The sequence below is a fragment of the Tursiops truncatus genome, chromosome 9 (genome assembly GCF_011762595.2).
Source record: "Tursiops truncatus isolate mTurTru1 chromosome 9, mTurTru1.mat.Y, whole genome shotgun sequence".
Classification (NCBI taxonomy): Eukaryota; Metazoa; Chordata; class Mammalia; order Artiodactyla; family Delphinidae; genus Tursiops; species Tursiops truncatus.
The window spans coordinates 6,784,752-6,800,128 of record NC_047042.1 but is presented as its reverse complement, the minus strand read 5'-3'; the positions used below and the strand labels follow the sequence as shown (position 1 = coordinate 6,800,128).

Sequence of the window (15,377 nt, the reverse complement as noted above, 5' to 3'; positions counted from 1 at the left end):
AAACAGCAATAGAGACTTAAAGCACTCCTGACTCGGTTGGGGCACCAGACATGGCCTGGATGCAGCGTAATATTACAGAATCATTGTTAGTTTTCTCAGGTGTGACACTGGTATTGTGATTATGCAGCACATTATTATAATAGTAATTTATTTTTGGCTGCGTTGGGTCTTCATTGCTGCGTGCGGGCTTTTCTCTGATTGCAGCGAGCGGGGGCTGCTCATTGTTGCAGGGCGCGGGCTTCTCATTGCAGTGGCCTCTCTTGTTGCAGAGCACAGGCCCTAGAGCACAGAGGTTTCAGTGGTTGCAGCACGCGGGCTCAGTAGTTGTGGCTCACGGGCTGTAGAGTGCAGGCTAAGTAGTTGTGGCACACGGGCTTAGTTGCACTGCAGCGTGTGGGATCTTCCCGGACCAGGGATTGAACCTGTGTCCCCTGCATTGGCAGGCAGATTCTTAACCACTGAGCCACCAGGGAAGTCCCTACATCATGTTTTTTAAAAGCTCCCATTGGATCACATTGGTTTACAAACATGCTATTTAAAAAAAAAAAGTTTTTTCTTGATCTTATTTCTTTTACCAACTATGGCCCCATTTCTTTCCTCTCTTTTGCAACCAAACTCCTTTTAGCGTTGTCTGTTCTGCTCACCAATTCACCAAGGACCTCCAGGCTGCTGGATGCAATGGCCAACTCCTAGCATTTCTCTCACTTATCAGGATCGGCTGAAACAGCTGGTCACTCCTCTGCACACGTAAAATTTCCTCACTGGCCTCCAGGAAAACAGACCTCTACCCAATGAGGTAGAGGTCTTCTTCTCATCCTCCTTTGCTGGAGCAAACTCCTCCCGATTCTTGGTGTTACGTGGCCAAGGCTCTGCCTTAGCTCCTTCCTTCCCTATTCCCTTTCCCCTCACTTTCTGGGTGAGCTCTCTCAGCTCATAGCTGTAAATAATCAATATGCAAATGACTCCAAAGTGACAGTTCCCTCCCAGATTTCTCTCCAAACTCCAGCCGTCCCGGTCACCTCAGACTCCACATGCCCTGAGCCCCGAGTGGCCTCTTCCACATCTCAGCTGCTGGCGACGCCCCTTCCAAGGCTAACTCTGCTCTCTCGTGCTCTGCACTGGCCGTCAGGAATCCTACTGGCTCTAGGACACAGCAAGAGGCCGACCATTCTCGCCAAGCCCACATCATTTCTCTCCTGGACCAGCCTTCTGGTTTCCCTACGTCCACCAGGCATTCTCTCAGGATGTCCCCTTCGACGCATAAATCAGATAACGTCCTTCCTTTGCTCAAACCCTCCAGTGGCTCTGTAGTTCACCCAGAGCAAAAGCCAAACTCCTCCGAATGGCCTTCCAGGCCTGGGCCTTCCTTCCTCCCCGCCCCCTCCCCCGTGTGGTCATTCACTCCACTCTTGAACAGGGCACGGCCTTTGTCAGGTGCTCTTTCCACAGATACTCATCTGGCCAACTCCTTCAATTTCTTCAAGTCTTGGCTCAAATGTCACCGTCTCTAGTCTTACTCTGACCATCCTGTTTAGAACAGTAATTTGTGTTCTCTCCACCATCAGTCCCTCTTATTTTGTTTTATTCTATCTTTTTTTCCATATTATTTATTACCTTATAACATAGGAGAAAATTTGTCTATTTAGCCTTATTGCTTGTCTCTCGCTGCTACAAACTCTACAAGATAAAACTTTTTGACTGTTTTGATCACTGATGGATTCCAAGTGCCCAGAATAATGTGTGGCATTGAATAAGCCCTTCATGACTATGTGTTGAATAAATTAACATCCTCAAAGAGATACAATATTGCAACAAGAAGAGGATATACACAAAAGATACCCTGAGAACAAGAAAAACTCCTGGAACTAAACACACAATGGAAGGATTCGAAAATAAAGTTGAAATCTCTTGGAAAGGAAAGCAAAAAGGTGGAAGGGAAAAAAACATTAAGAAATAATTCAAGAAAATTTCCTACAATTGAAACACACAAGTTCCCAGATTGGAAGGGGCTACCAAGAACCCAGGACTACATCGACAGATGAATGGATAAAGAAGATGTGGCACATATATACAGTGGACTCTTACTCAGCCATAAAAAGAAATGAAATTGAGTTATTTGTGGTGAGGTGGATGGACCTAGAGTCTGTCATACAGAGTGAAGTAAGTCAGAAAGAGAAAAACAAATACCGTATACTAACATATATATATGGAATCTAAGAAAAACCCAAAAAGTTCTGAAGAACGTAGGGGCAGGACAGGAATAAAGATGCAGACATAGAGAATGGACTTGAGGACACGGGGAGGGGGAAGGGTAAGCTGGGACGAAGCCAGAGAGTGGCATGGACATATATACACTATTAAATGTAAAACAGATAGCTAGTGGGAAGCAGCCGCATAGCACAGGGAGATCAGCTCGGTGCTTTGTGACCACCTAGAGGGGTGGGATAGGGAGGGTGGGAGGGAGACGCGAGAGGGAGGGGATATGGGGATATATGTATACATATAGCTGATTCACTTTGTTATACAGCAGAAACTAACACACCATTGTAAAGCAATTATACCCCAATAAAGATGTTAAAGCAAAAAAAAAAAAAAAACCAGGACTAGGCTCATCATCGTGACAGAGAAAAAACTGTACAATTTGCAAAGTGCTCACAATCAAAACACAACATCTGAGCACAAGGAAACAAGAATCACTGTGGCTCTGAGGTTCTCGGAGGTAACACTGGAAGCTAGATGTCAGTATGCTGCCTCGAAATTTCAGGAGGAAAGTGGCTTCCAGTGCAGAATTCTCTAAACAATCTCTGATTCAAGTGTCAGGGCAGAACAATGACACCCTTCAGGCAGGCAAGTTCTCAGGACTTTCAGTTCAGCTGCAGGGAGCATGGTCCTTCTTGCTACTGGAGAGCCTCTGGAGGCAGCACCGTCCTGTTCATTACCCCCCTTTTAGTTCCCAGCAGCCAAGCATAAAGCGCTGGATAACTTCCCTGTGGCCTCTCTGACGAAATGGTTGAAAAGCTGGCTTCCTCAGTTCTTGGGACCGTGGGAGACATTTGTATGATTGTGGGTGGATATGTGATTATGCTGCTTGCTACACGCTTTATTCTCTCATGAACAATACTTTAAAAAGGGCGTAAGGTCCCTGTTAACATGTGACCAGCACTGCATCTGATGATGATCTTATGAAAGCCACAAGGATCTACCTGGTACAGAAGCGGGAAGACCTCCAGGGGCATTAAACAAAGAACAGGCTGGAGGACGGAGAACCCAGCCTCTCTGAACGTCTAGATTTTGTGTAAGCCTGAAACTGTGGCTTGGTTCCTCCTTGCCCCTGTGGCAGACTCTTCCCCTTGAAGGACCCTGGTGCGGCTGGGCACACACACGCCCACGCCCACGATGGCCGAAAGCTCGGGGATGCTAGGCAGAGCAGTGGTGCGCGATGGTGGCGTGGCTTGGGATCTTGGAGCTGGACAGACCTGGGTTTTCATTTCATTACTCAGGAGAGTGAGCCCGTTTCTTCACACACAAGCACTACCTGCACACCTTCAAGTCCCCCATCACAGAGCACTTCCGCATGCTAGATGCTTTCTCCGTTTGTTATTCCGTTTTAATTCTCCCACTAACCAAATAAGGTTGGTTAGTCCAAATAAGGCCCTGATTACACAGAGAGACTCTGTAGGAAACAGCTGATCCAAATTCACACAGGCTGCTCCAGCCTCTGCGCTGGATGCCCACTCCACAGGCTCCCTGACGACTGGGGCCAGCCGCAGCCTCACGCCAGAGGTCACGGCGCCGCAAGGCTGAACCGGTCACACTTCGCCGCGGTGCCCTCCTGCCATTAGCAGAAGTGCACGCCCGGAGGCCCGCCGCCCCGCCCGCGCTGCGGAAGAGCTGTCCGAGGTCCTGACACAGGCGGGCCGGCCCTGAGCCTGAGCGGGGCTGCGCCCTTCCGCAGGCGTCCGTCGCGGGGCCGGGCGAGCTGCAGGAGGGTGGCTGTCGCCGTCCCTCTCAGCACCGAGCACAAGGCCTGGCATGCTGGGTGGAGCACTTGAGCAAACTGGAGACGGAAATGGGGGCAGGGGCGCGTTGTGAGGCCGACTGGACGCGTCATAGCCTCCGTCACCCAGCGACCCAACCCCAGGGAGCAGGGGCCGTGGAGGAGCCTGCGGCCTTCCTCTGATCAGGAGAAGCGATGATGACGCAGCACACGGCCTTACGGGCCACCGGCCAGTTTGACAGAAGGCTGACAGGCACTGGGGGTGACCGTCTGGTTGGAATGGACACCTGGCTCTCCTCCAGAACACAGGATGTGGAAAAACAGAGACCTGAGAGGAAGGGGCCCTTGAAGCTTAGCAAAGAGACTGGGAAGGAGTAAAGACAGTCTGTAAACACGTTTGGGGGACCTGGGCCTCACGCCTGGGTCCTGCTTTTGTGAATTTAGCAAATGAAGTGATAGCGGTTGAGAACTGCCTCACGAAGTTAAGAGTATGGAATTGCACTGAATGGTTCAAGGGACCCAGGAGGACAGGGGCACAGATGACAGGGCCTCTCCGGGGTTTCAATTTCTCACCTTCCACGTTGGGCACGTAGGGGAAGAGGTACTGAGTACAAGTCAGAAGTATGGCCACTGGCAAGAACCGTCGGGTCGGAAGCCTGACTGTCCCTCATTCCAGCTGTGACCCTGGGCAAGGCCATCAGCTTTCTCATGTGTAAGACAGTGATGAGAAGAGTGCCCACCACCATGCACGCTGTGACCCCAGCCGTGCTGGGGCCATTCACGGTGACTGTGAGCGTAAAGGCCTGTCACACGGGCAGGCTCAAGACAGGCTTCCCTTGGTGCTGCCCAGGGCTCGGAGGCCCTTGGGATAGAGAGAGAAAGCCGTCATTCTAGTGAAGCACCTGGCACGCCATAACGTGAGCAACGGCCACGTTTTCCGTGAGCAAGGCCATCTCCAGAACGGTGGCCGAGGCTTCCAACCGTCGCTCTCAAAGGCAGTGGTGAGAAGAGACGAAGACCCCGCAAGTGTCACAACAAAACCATGTTTTTACTAAGTACCGAACCAGGGAACCCCACACACTTTCTGTGGACATCGTTTTCTCTTTCATATTTTAAAATGGCATTGTGCATACACATTATTTTAAACACTTAGACACATCTTGGATACAGAAATGTAAGAAATCGCCGTGAGCTGCTCTGAGATCCGAAATCGCACTCATCAGAACCACTAAACCAGCTCTGGGACTCCTCTGTCCCGCTGCCTCTGGGGACTGAGAGCTGGACCCGGCACCATGCAGCCGCCCGCGTCGCGCCCCAGGAAGCGGGTTACTGTGGAGTCACAGACTGCGTCTCTGTTGACATCTGGTGGGTAAGCGGGAGGGGTCAATCCAGCTGGCTTCTAAAAACACCCTGCAAATACAATCTCCTCCGTTTACCTCACCAGCGCGCCATCTTCCCTCAGTGTGCGAGCAGAAACAAGCCAAACGCACAAGGCATCGTGATGCCCAGGTGTCACGAAGGGTCACCCTCACTGCTTCCGGTCAGGAGACACGTGGCCAGGACCAGGGCCTCCATGAGCTGCCCCCTCTTGCTGAGGGGGGTGAATCCTGTGCAGCCCCACTGGCCTCCCCTGAGAAATGAGACGGCTTGGGTAACACTCTGTGCCGAAGCCCCGGGGGCTGCCCTGAGCTTTGGCCGAGGTGGCAGCAGTGCAGCTGGGCTGAGCTGTGACACCAGGGGAGCTCTTCGGACAAACAGCCCCTCAGCTCACTCACGTCCCCGCCTGCAGGTCCCGGGGAACCGGGCTGCCTGAGACGCACATGAGCAGGCCCAGGAAGACGGTTAAAACACAACCGTGAGGATTTATACCCATGGAAGTCATCAGCCTAACCTGAACAGTCGTGACGGAGACTCATGAGGCATCATTTAGAAACCGAAGGGCACGTGTTCGGGAGTCAGCCCCACCGCCAAGGCTCAGCGGGACCCTGAGGACTGCACAGAATCACACACGTGTGAAGGATCTGTCTTCTACATGGACACTCTTTCACCTTTATGAAAGGAGTGGAAACGAGGCTGATAAACATCTGACAATCCCTTGTAGATAAGGACCAGACCATCAGAGAGACCTATCTTGTCTTTTATGAACTGGCTTAGCTCATGAGAAGTCTGTACAGTCCTAGACCACTCACACCATGACAGCAAAACTCTCCTAAAAACAGATGTACAGGGTATAATTACTGAGGGTATGCTAACCCAAAGTAATGCCCAGTTTTAAAATAAAAGTTGTCAGACAGAATCGTAATTTTCTTGGTTAGAAGACTGCTTTCCATATGCATAAATGCAGACTAGTACTTTATGCTTAATACATTTCATCAAAGGTGAGACTTTTATCAACCAAATAGTAGACAAAAATAAGGACTAAATTCATTCCAATTTGTACTTGGATAACTTACCAAGTTTTGGAGTAAGTTTAATTGGAGGGACATGGAAGAGATGAATATCTTTCTGCTTATTATGCATCTGGAATTGTATCCACTGCACTTATAACACTAAGTTATAATGTTGATAGAACCGAGGTGCAGCCTGCTTTAATAATACACACTGAATCTAGACTTGCCAGCCCTCAGTCGCTGCTACATGATTTACAATGTGGCCACGAACACGGTTCCCTCGAGTGGCCCTGGTGTCATGAGTCCACCCCCCAGGGCACGGGCTGCCTTGGATTGCGAGGAGGGTCCGGAACTTCACACGAAGAGCCTGAGAATGGGAGCCCCAGCAGAGCTGCAATGCACCCCCTTTGGCTTCTTAAAAACACTGAGGTGAGCACAAAACACAAAGAGGGAGCATTCGACTACCTGGTGGAAAGGCTCACCACCCCCTACTCCAGCAAACCCCCTCTACCTGTTCTATTTCTTTTCATTTCTGGAGTGGTCTTTCTCTCATGCTGATCTGAAAGGTACCCACAGAAAATGCTGGAAAGTCTTACGACTGGGACATCACTGCGGAGAATATTCTGTTACATAGGACGGACACCACCTGCCTATTTCCTGTTTGTCAGTACAGAAAACACCCCACTTTAAATATTATGTACAGAGAAGAGGCTGCCGCGTGCCCTCATGCACAGCCAGCTCGGGCTCATGGACAGAGAAGGGCTTCCGTTTAGAACCTACACCTACAGACAGCAAACACCAAGAGACATGCACACACTACAGAGAACTGGACACGAGGAATTCATATTTTACACCAGTGAGGGGACACTGTTACAGAACGCTGATGGGATGGTCTGTCATCACACTCTGACACAGGGGGTCTGGGAGGGTGCCTGCTTCTCCTTTTTCTCCCTCTTTCAGGATTCACACTTGGTTCCGTGTCAGGCATTAAGCAACCCGGTGGCTTCTGGTCCAGTTGGATCTCTCAGTCGTCTTTTTGCACCTTTGTATCCCTCTGTGGAGAGCCGAGTTCAAATGCTGGAAACCGTGATGCCTCTGGGGCCAGGATGTCGGAGAGGAAGTGAACAGTGCCAGCCATACCTGCAACGCAAAACGCGGTCCTTCGTGAGAAAGGGTGCGTGGTGGGGTCCAGAACCAAGTGACCTCTGATCGCTGCCTTTACTGGGGCTGTAAGGATGTGGGAAAAGGTGGGGAGGACTTTGAAAATAACTTCACACGCACAAAAAGGAAGTCTTCACATCAGCACCCAGCAGGTAACACCAGTTTTCTTCATTATCTTAATTTTAAAAATTGGTTTCTGAGCTTTAATCTTGTATCTTGACACTTTAAGATGATTTCACAGAAGTGCTAACACAGAAGTTAAGGGCGCTGCTACTGTGATATTCCAACATATAAACGTCCTCTCAGAGCCTTTACGTTTTTATTCCAAACGGAAGGTTGCACTTTGGGTTTCAAAAATGTTACTTTAAAACGAACTTTACTTGCTTGGTCAAAGTCCCCACCGCCAATCACTGCAGTAACTCAGCAGCCTACCCGAAGGATCCCTTGGAGGGAGGGAGCTCCTCCACAAAGGGTCCTGGGCGCTGTGGGCCCTTCCAGCCTAGTGGCCTCCACACCGGCACTCACCCATCCAACGAGAACCTAGTCAGCGCCTCCTGCCAGGCACTTGTGAGGCACAGGGGCCCAGAAGAATGCAAGAGCTTCCCAGCCTCTCGGGAGGGTACATTCGAAGATTTTCACCCGCTGGGGCTTTGAATTTGCCATTATCAACTTGAATTTATGAACCTGAATGAACTCCATTTAGAGTTCAGGTATTAACTGTGTTATATCTGATACAAATACACCTCATTTTTATGACCCAAAAGACGACATTTTTATTCTGAGAAACATTTTTTCCATTACGGTTTCTTTGAATATTAAAAAGATCTTATTCGGCAAAAGATAACAACAGACGCTCTGATTTTTGCTCGTTTATCTATTATATGATTAAAATCTCAGTAGCTGACATAAAACACGGCATTAGCACGACAGACAGTTCAGACATCAAGAAGATAACGAAGGACTGCCACCAAAGCTTTTTATGCACAAAAATTTAACCCCTCAGGTGAACTGGAGCCATATCTTGAAAATACAAACTACTAAAACTCACTGAATATGAAACAGATAACTTGAACAGCCTTGTAACCTATTAAACAAACTGAATTTGTAAATTTCAAACTCCCGGAAAAGAAATCTCTCGGCTAGGAAGGTTTCGCTGAAGAATGCTACCAAACATTTAAATGAGAATTCTTCCACCAATTAATATACAATCTATTACAGAAAACAGAGGAGAAGGTACTTCTCAGTACAGTTTATTAGGCCAGCATTACCCAGATAGCAAAACCAGACAAACACAGTATAACAAAGGAAAACTACAGGCCAATATTCCTCATGAATATAGACACAAAAATCATCAACATATTAGCAAATATTATTCTGCAATACATAAAAAGAACTGTACACCATGGCCAAGTAAGGTTTATTCCAGAGATGCAAGGTTGGCTTAATATTTGAAAATCAACCAGTGTGATCCACATTGCTAGGGGCCTGAAGAAGAAAAGCCACATGATCTTACCAACTGATGCAAGAAAAGCACCTGACAAAATTCAACACCCATCTAATTTTTGAGTTTTTAAAAAGTATTCATTTATTCCTTCTGAAATTTATTTTGGAATTACTATAAAAGGTGGCTCTAAAGTAATTAAAAAGTCACCATCCATTTATCGTAACACCATTAACGTTTGCCCTCTGGTTTCTGTGGCTTATGTTCCAAATTACCATTACACACACACACACACACACTAAACAAAGAATATCTGAGTCTCTGTAGGACTTCCGTTTTGTTTTCCTGAATTATATTCTATGTACTGTGTGTGCCTGGAGCAGACTCGCAATGTGTTTGCTGGTTTCTTTCATTGCTCTTGTTTTTCAGAACTGTCTTCAATATTCTCATTATTTTTTCCAACTACTAATACTTGTATTTACTAATACTTTTAAATTACTAATATTAATTATTTACACTTCTTTACATGACTTAATTAAATACATTTAAGTAACTAACCAAGTTTGCTGTGAATAGATCAATACTACACGCACAATATTACCGATGAAATGCACAGGAGTAAACGTTATTTTCTTCCATTACTGAGCAGCAGACAGTCTATGCCTATACAGGTCACAAAAGATCTAAAAATACTTGGAGGAAGTTCACACGAGCACACACAAAACAGGCAAGAAGGTAAAGAGACTCAATATAATTTTCAGCAATGAACAACTTTGCTCACGGTATTTACCAGCTGTGCAGCGATTACTAATTAAGATCAACTGTGAGTGTGCACAGTCAGGAGAACCAAATGCACACACCCAGATACTTAAACCTGGAGCTTTCCCTCACTCTTACCTTCAAAGAGAGAATAGGGTCTGTCAGGAATGCGGCAACCATGTGTTCCATATTCTAGGCACCATTCTGCAAACTAGGGAGAAAGACATTTCTTTTTAAGAGTGGGGATTTCACTTGGTGAAAATGGAACGCCTAAGACACTGCAGTGAATTCACCCAGAATCAAAGTAAGCAGACTCCCAGGCAACAGAGTGGTCAGGAGCGTGAGCTCGGAGCGACTCGGCACCACCTCTTCTGAGCAGGTGAGACCTGGCAAGCTGTCACCTGCCTAGGCCTGCTTCCTCCTCCGTAGGGGGGAATTTACCTAGGAAGGTTGTTGGGAAGGCTGAAGTAAGGAATCTCACAGCCCAACAACCTCCGGTCTTTTCTAAGCACCGCCTCCTGCCCTTGCAGGCGCTCCATCCAGATTAAAACACTGGCTCTGAAACCGCTTGCCTGGCTGCGCTCTCTGGGCTCACCGCCAGCCCCTCTGCTGAACACGCAGCCCTCCCTCCCTCCCTCCTCTCCCCACTGCTCCCCGGCCGGCCCACCCACTGCCCACTGCCCACCCTGCTCATCTTGAAAACTCATCCCTTAGCTTTATCAGCAATTTCCTCTGGGCTCCCTGACCCTTTCTTCTTAAACCTCTTCAATGGATTTTTATAACATTATAATAAATTTCCCTTTTTGGCTTAAGGTAACTTATTTTTGTCATGTGTACATAAAGAATCATAAATTCAGCACATATACAATAAACCTTCTACCCTCCAGATCTGCTCACTCTTCTAGCTTGTCTGATGCTCCACCACCTAGTCAGAGACCAGAGAGACATTCACACATTTCTGTCTTCTCCACATTAAGAAAACCCACTGAATTCTGTGGGCTCAGCTCCATATCTGTTTTTTTTTTAGTGTCTATCATGAGGAATTTATTTATTTTTTTAACATCTTTATTGGAGTATACTTGCTTTATGCTGGTGTATTACTTTCTACTTTATAACAAAGTGAGTCAGCTGTATCAATAGCTTAAGTGTTTCTGAATCTCTCCTCTTCAGTATCACAGCCAATGCCCTTGGGTTTATAACTCAACATTTCTTGCATTAATTATTAAACAACAATTTGGAGAAACCCAAATTGTTTACCTCTACCTCATCCATTCCACCGTGGCCACGGCAATCCTTCTGAGAGGAGTCTGGACATGAATCACAAACCTTTGGGAAGCCCCGCCTGCAGATGAGAACCACCCAGGAGCTGGTACCCGGGGGCCTGGCCTCCCGCAGAACCGGGCCCAGGGTGTGGTCCAGGCACTCTTTTTTTTTTTTGCAGTACGCGGGCCTCTCACTGTTGTGGCCTCTCCCGTTGCGGAGCACAGGCTCCGGACGCGCAGGCTCAGCGGCCATGGCTCACAGGCCCAGCCGCTCTGCGGCATGTGGGATCTTCCCGGATCGGGGCCCGAACCCGTGTCCCCCACATCAGCAGGCGGACTCTCAACCACTGTGCCACCAGGGAAGCCCCAGGCACTCTTTTAAAGCTCCAGTGATTCTAAGGTGTAACCAAGGCTCAGATCTACTGACTAAGGGGAAGGACCAGCTTTCTTTGGCCTCGGCCCCTCTGACTTCACCCCTCGCCCTTGCACCCTCCCGTGCTGAGCGCTCGGGGTCAGGCTGCACTGTGCCGTGCCTGCCTCCGTGGCTCTGCAGGGGCTCTTCTCCTACTGGGGTGCACTTCGCCTCCCCATGCCCTGCCTTCCTGGCCCACCTGGAAAGCTCCACATCTTTAGAAAACTAGCTGTGCCTCAGCCCCCATGAAGCCTTCCCCAATCCCCATATTTTCTTACCCATCTGCTACTGTGACTGCCGTCCACCCGAGCTGCCCCTCGCCTCGCTGACCCCAGCTCCTGCCCTGCTCTGCTCTGGCCGAGGGAACGCTGCGGGCCCCAGGGTGCTCACCCCGCCAGCTTCCTCGGCTGGCGGCACCGCTCCCACCCGCCTGCTCAAGCTCCAGCTCTGCTCTGGGTCTCCGCCTACACGGCACCCTCGACGCCCGGGTCAGGCACCTGCCCTCTGCATCCCCACAATACCCCGCGTGGCCTCTGCTGAGTGTGGGCACTACGACCGTGTGCGTGTCTCGGGGCACCAGGTCGGAAGGCTCTGTTCCATCTGGTGTGAGAAAAGGCTTCAGAACAGTAATAAATATACAGAATAAGCCACCCGAATGCCTCCATCTGTCAAGGTCATGGGACATTTTGGTGCATTTTCTTCCAATCTTTTTTCTGTGTTCCTGTAACTTTATTTTGTGAAATGTGCACAGCAATAAAAACGCCAGCAAACATTTACCGAGTCTTGTTCTGTGCGTCCACTTGCGCACATCCCATGCGTATCTATTAGGCCTGTCCTCGGTGCCGGCACTGCCCTAGGTACTGGGTAGGGTCGGACGTTGACTAGAAGATCACGCGGCTCGTGGTCTAGGGTGCGGCACACTCAGGCACAAGCAGAAGCGCACGGTGAGTGCCCTGGTGGCTCTGTCACTGGGGAGCCCTCAGAGGTCGCCTCCACCAGGCAGATTTCGGGGAAGCCCCGGGAACGCTGCACCCCGTGGAGAGCGTGGGGCAAGGCGGGCGAGAGGCAGGCAGGGGCCGAGGCGCACGGGGCTCTCCACTTCGGGGCTGTGGGTGCCGCTCACGGGCAGTGGGAAACCACTGGAGGATTTTAAGCAGGGGCAACTACCGACGACCTGCCCATTACCTCAACTGATTCTTCCTGGAACAAATTTAGGAGGCGGGTAGTATTTTTACAGATGAGGAAACTGAGGCTTGAAGAAGGGGCGCCCCAAAGTCATGAAGCGAATAAATGCACAGGAGGGCATCCTAACAGGTCATGGGACTCCTGAATGCATTTCCACCCCTTAGTCCCATTGTACAGATGGTACGGCCAAGGCACACGGCCGCCAGGGACAAGGCTCTGCAGAAGAAACCCCAGAGTTGGGAGAAACATGTCTGAAGGAGGAGAGAGCTGTATTTGGGCTGTGTGTGTGCCCTGGAGGGTTCAGAAGCGGTTTGGATAGAGATGCCCTTACCTTGCAAGCGCGGTAGAGGTACTTCTTGTCCCGTGTGAGGTGGTAAAGGGAAAGGAAAGAGTAGCCGTTGCCAGCGGTCCCATGGCAGATCCCATAGCCCTTCCGCAGCAGACCTCGCTGCCAAATCACGTCGCTGCACTCCATGGCCTCCTTCAAGTACTTCTCCTCCTTAAACACCTGGGCGATGAGAAACAAAGCAGTGTTAAACAGAGGTCTTATGCAACGAGTTAGCGAAATATTTCCCCTTTCTGTTTAGGAAACTGCACGGCATTCAGAAACCTGAAATGACGGGTAAACCAAGCCCAGAGGCAGCAGCAGTGCACCAGGTACCGTGCCTCCTGGGACCTGTAGGCTGCAGCTGTGACACCCCTACTCGTGCAGAGGGCAGTCGAGGATTCCGCACTGTCCCGTCATGCAGGTCAGGAAAATTCCACATCCTAGGTTAGCCACACATCCAATGCACCCGATGAGCTGTCATAAACCGTCACAAGGAACCCCGCAAAGAGTGTCCTCAGCCCCAGCGCCAGGCGGCACCATCTCCACGCAATGGTTTATGGGGACGGAGGGACAAACGTGCTCAGTGGAGGCAAGTGCGCCAGCATGAGGAAGCTTTCGCTCCCCCAGATTCCCCTGGACACTCCTCTGTCTCCTCTCATTTCATTTATTTTCTTTCCCTGGTCCTCTCCTCTGAATCTGTTATTAGCAGTCTCCCCTGCTTATTAGCTCATTCCATTCTAGTGCAAATGCGTTTTGGACCACGGATGAGAGGCAAAGGGTCACTGGAGAAGAGCTCCTCGGGGTGGCAAAGGGGACCCTCCTTGTGACTGCTGAGCGGTGACTCCTGGGCACCCGCCGAGGAGGCTCTGAGGTGCAGGAAAACCCAAGTGCCTGAACTGCGACCAGCGCCTGCCGTGGCCAGCAGGGGACGGAGGCAGATCCGCACCGCAGTCACCGCTCCGGGCGCAGGGCCTCGCCAGGGGCAGGAGCAGGCCTCTCGGTCATAAAAGCAGCTGAGACGTGGACTCTGGGGCCCCTGAGTGTCAACCTCAGCTCTGTCACCTTTTAACTGTGACCGAGGACAAGGCACCTCTTACGTCTTAATGTACTATAAAAAGATACCCTTTCTTCATCTCAGCGGCTTGTTGTATTAAAATGAAATAACACACAAGAAGCTCTCAGAACACTGCCTGGCGCCTGGTGAGTGCTACTTCCGAGCTGTCACTGACCACCATCCTTTCTGTGTTATGAGGCCAGCACAAACGTGTCATCCTCGCATTCGCATCTTAAGCCTCTTAAAATGAATTCTAAAAGGAACCTTGCTCCCATCCTGAAAAAGACTAGGTCAAAGCTGACAGCTGAAAGGAGACTGTTTTGGAGGCTCTGTCATAAAATCACACTGAGTAAGGCCAGTCCTAAAGAAAACCTGACTGGCTCCTTTCTGATGGTCACCCAGGGGTACGTGCAATCAGTCGGACTTCTTTCCCATTGTCCCTGCCCCCTGCTGAGACTGAGCTGCTAGAGGCACCCCACGCAGCAAGCTTTACCTTCCTTCCCCGGTGCATGCCCGCAGCACGCCCACCACGCCCACTACCGTCACACACTCATGCTCCACGTGAGGAGCTACTCTGAATAGCGGGCCATTTGAGGGGCTTCCCTGGTGGCGCAGTGGTTAACAATCCGCCTGCCAATGCAGGAGACATGGGTTCGAGCCCTGGTCCAGGAAGATCCCACATGCCGCGGAGCAGCTAAGCCCGAGTGCCACAACTACTGAGCCTGTGCTATAGAGCCCACGAGCCACAACTACTGAGCCTGTACTCTAGAGCCCGTGAGCCACAACTACTGAGCCTGCGCTCTAGAGCCCGCGAGCCACAACTACTGAGCCTGTGCTCTAGAGCCCACGAGCCGCAACTACTGAGCCCACGTGCCACAACTACTGAGCCTGCGCTCTAGAGCCCGTGCTCTGCAATGAGAAGCCACCGCAATGAGAAGCCCACACACCACAACGAAGAGTAGCCCCCGCTCGCTTCAACTAGAGAAAGCCCACGTGCAGCAACGAAGACCCAACGCAGCCATAAATAAACAAAAAAAAAAATAAATAAATATTCCTTTTAAAAAAAATAAATAGTAGGACATTTAAAAATTTAATGAACACTGAAGCTCCCAGATTTATCTTCTCTACATTGTAGCCATTATAACTTGGCCAGAAAATCTATCTACTGATCCACATTACCTCTCTCAAATCATAAATTTCCCTGGGAAATGTCATGACAGAAAGTTTGAAGAGACAGTGCGATGCAGAGGAAGAAGTAAGACATCTGGAGTCGGAAGATATGGCTGGACTCCCTCTTCCACGACAACTGACCAAGTAACTTTGGGTGAGTCATCTCAACTTCTCTGAGTCTGTCTGATCACATTAGAAAATGAACTGATGCTGAGACG

General features: G+C 49.8%; 1 protein-coding gene across 7 annotated transcripts in view; it reads right to left on the bottom strand.

The window, feature by feature from the left end:
* LANCL2 (LanC like glutathione S-transferase 2) overlaps positions 1–15,377 on the bottom strand; it is an 82,426-nt gene that overhangs the window by 16,985 nt on the left and 50,064 nt on the right. For 4 of the 7 annotated variants that reach the window (XR_012333823.1, XR_012333824.1, XR_004528042.2 and 1 more), the window contains exons 7-8: positions 12,939–13,115; positions 9,887–9,959 (exon numbers count right to left, since the gene is read on the bottom strand). Coding sequence is in view for 3 of the 7 variants with exons in the window: in XM_019939387.3 (XP_019794946.1) it covers positions 7,412–7,527; positions 9,887–9,959; positions 12,939–13,115 (366 nt within the window). In the remaining 4 variants the exon portion in view is untranslated. Of the gene's footprint in view, positions 1–7,211; positions 7,528–9,886; positions 9,960–12,938; positions 13,116–15,377 lie in introns of those variants that run through there. The other 3 variants (XM_019939387.3, XM_004310826.4, XM_033862785.2) reach the window with 2 other exon arrangements.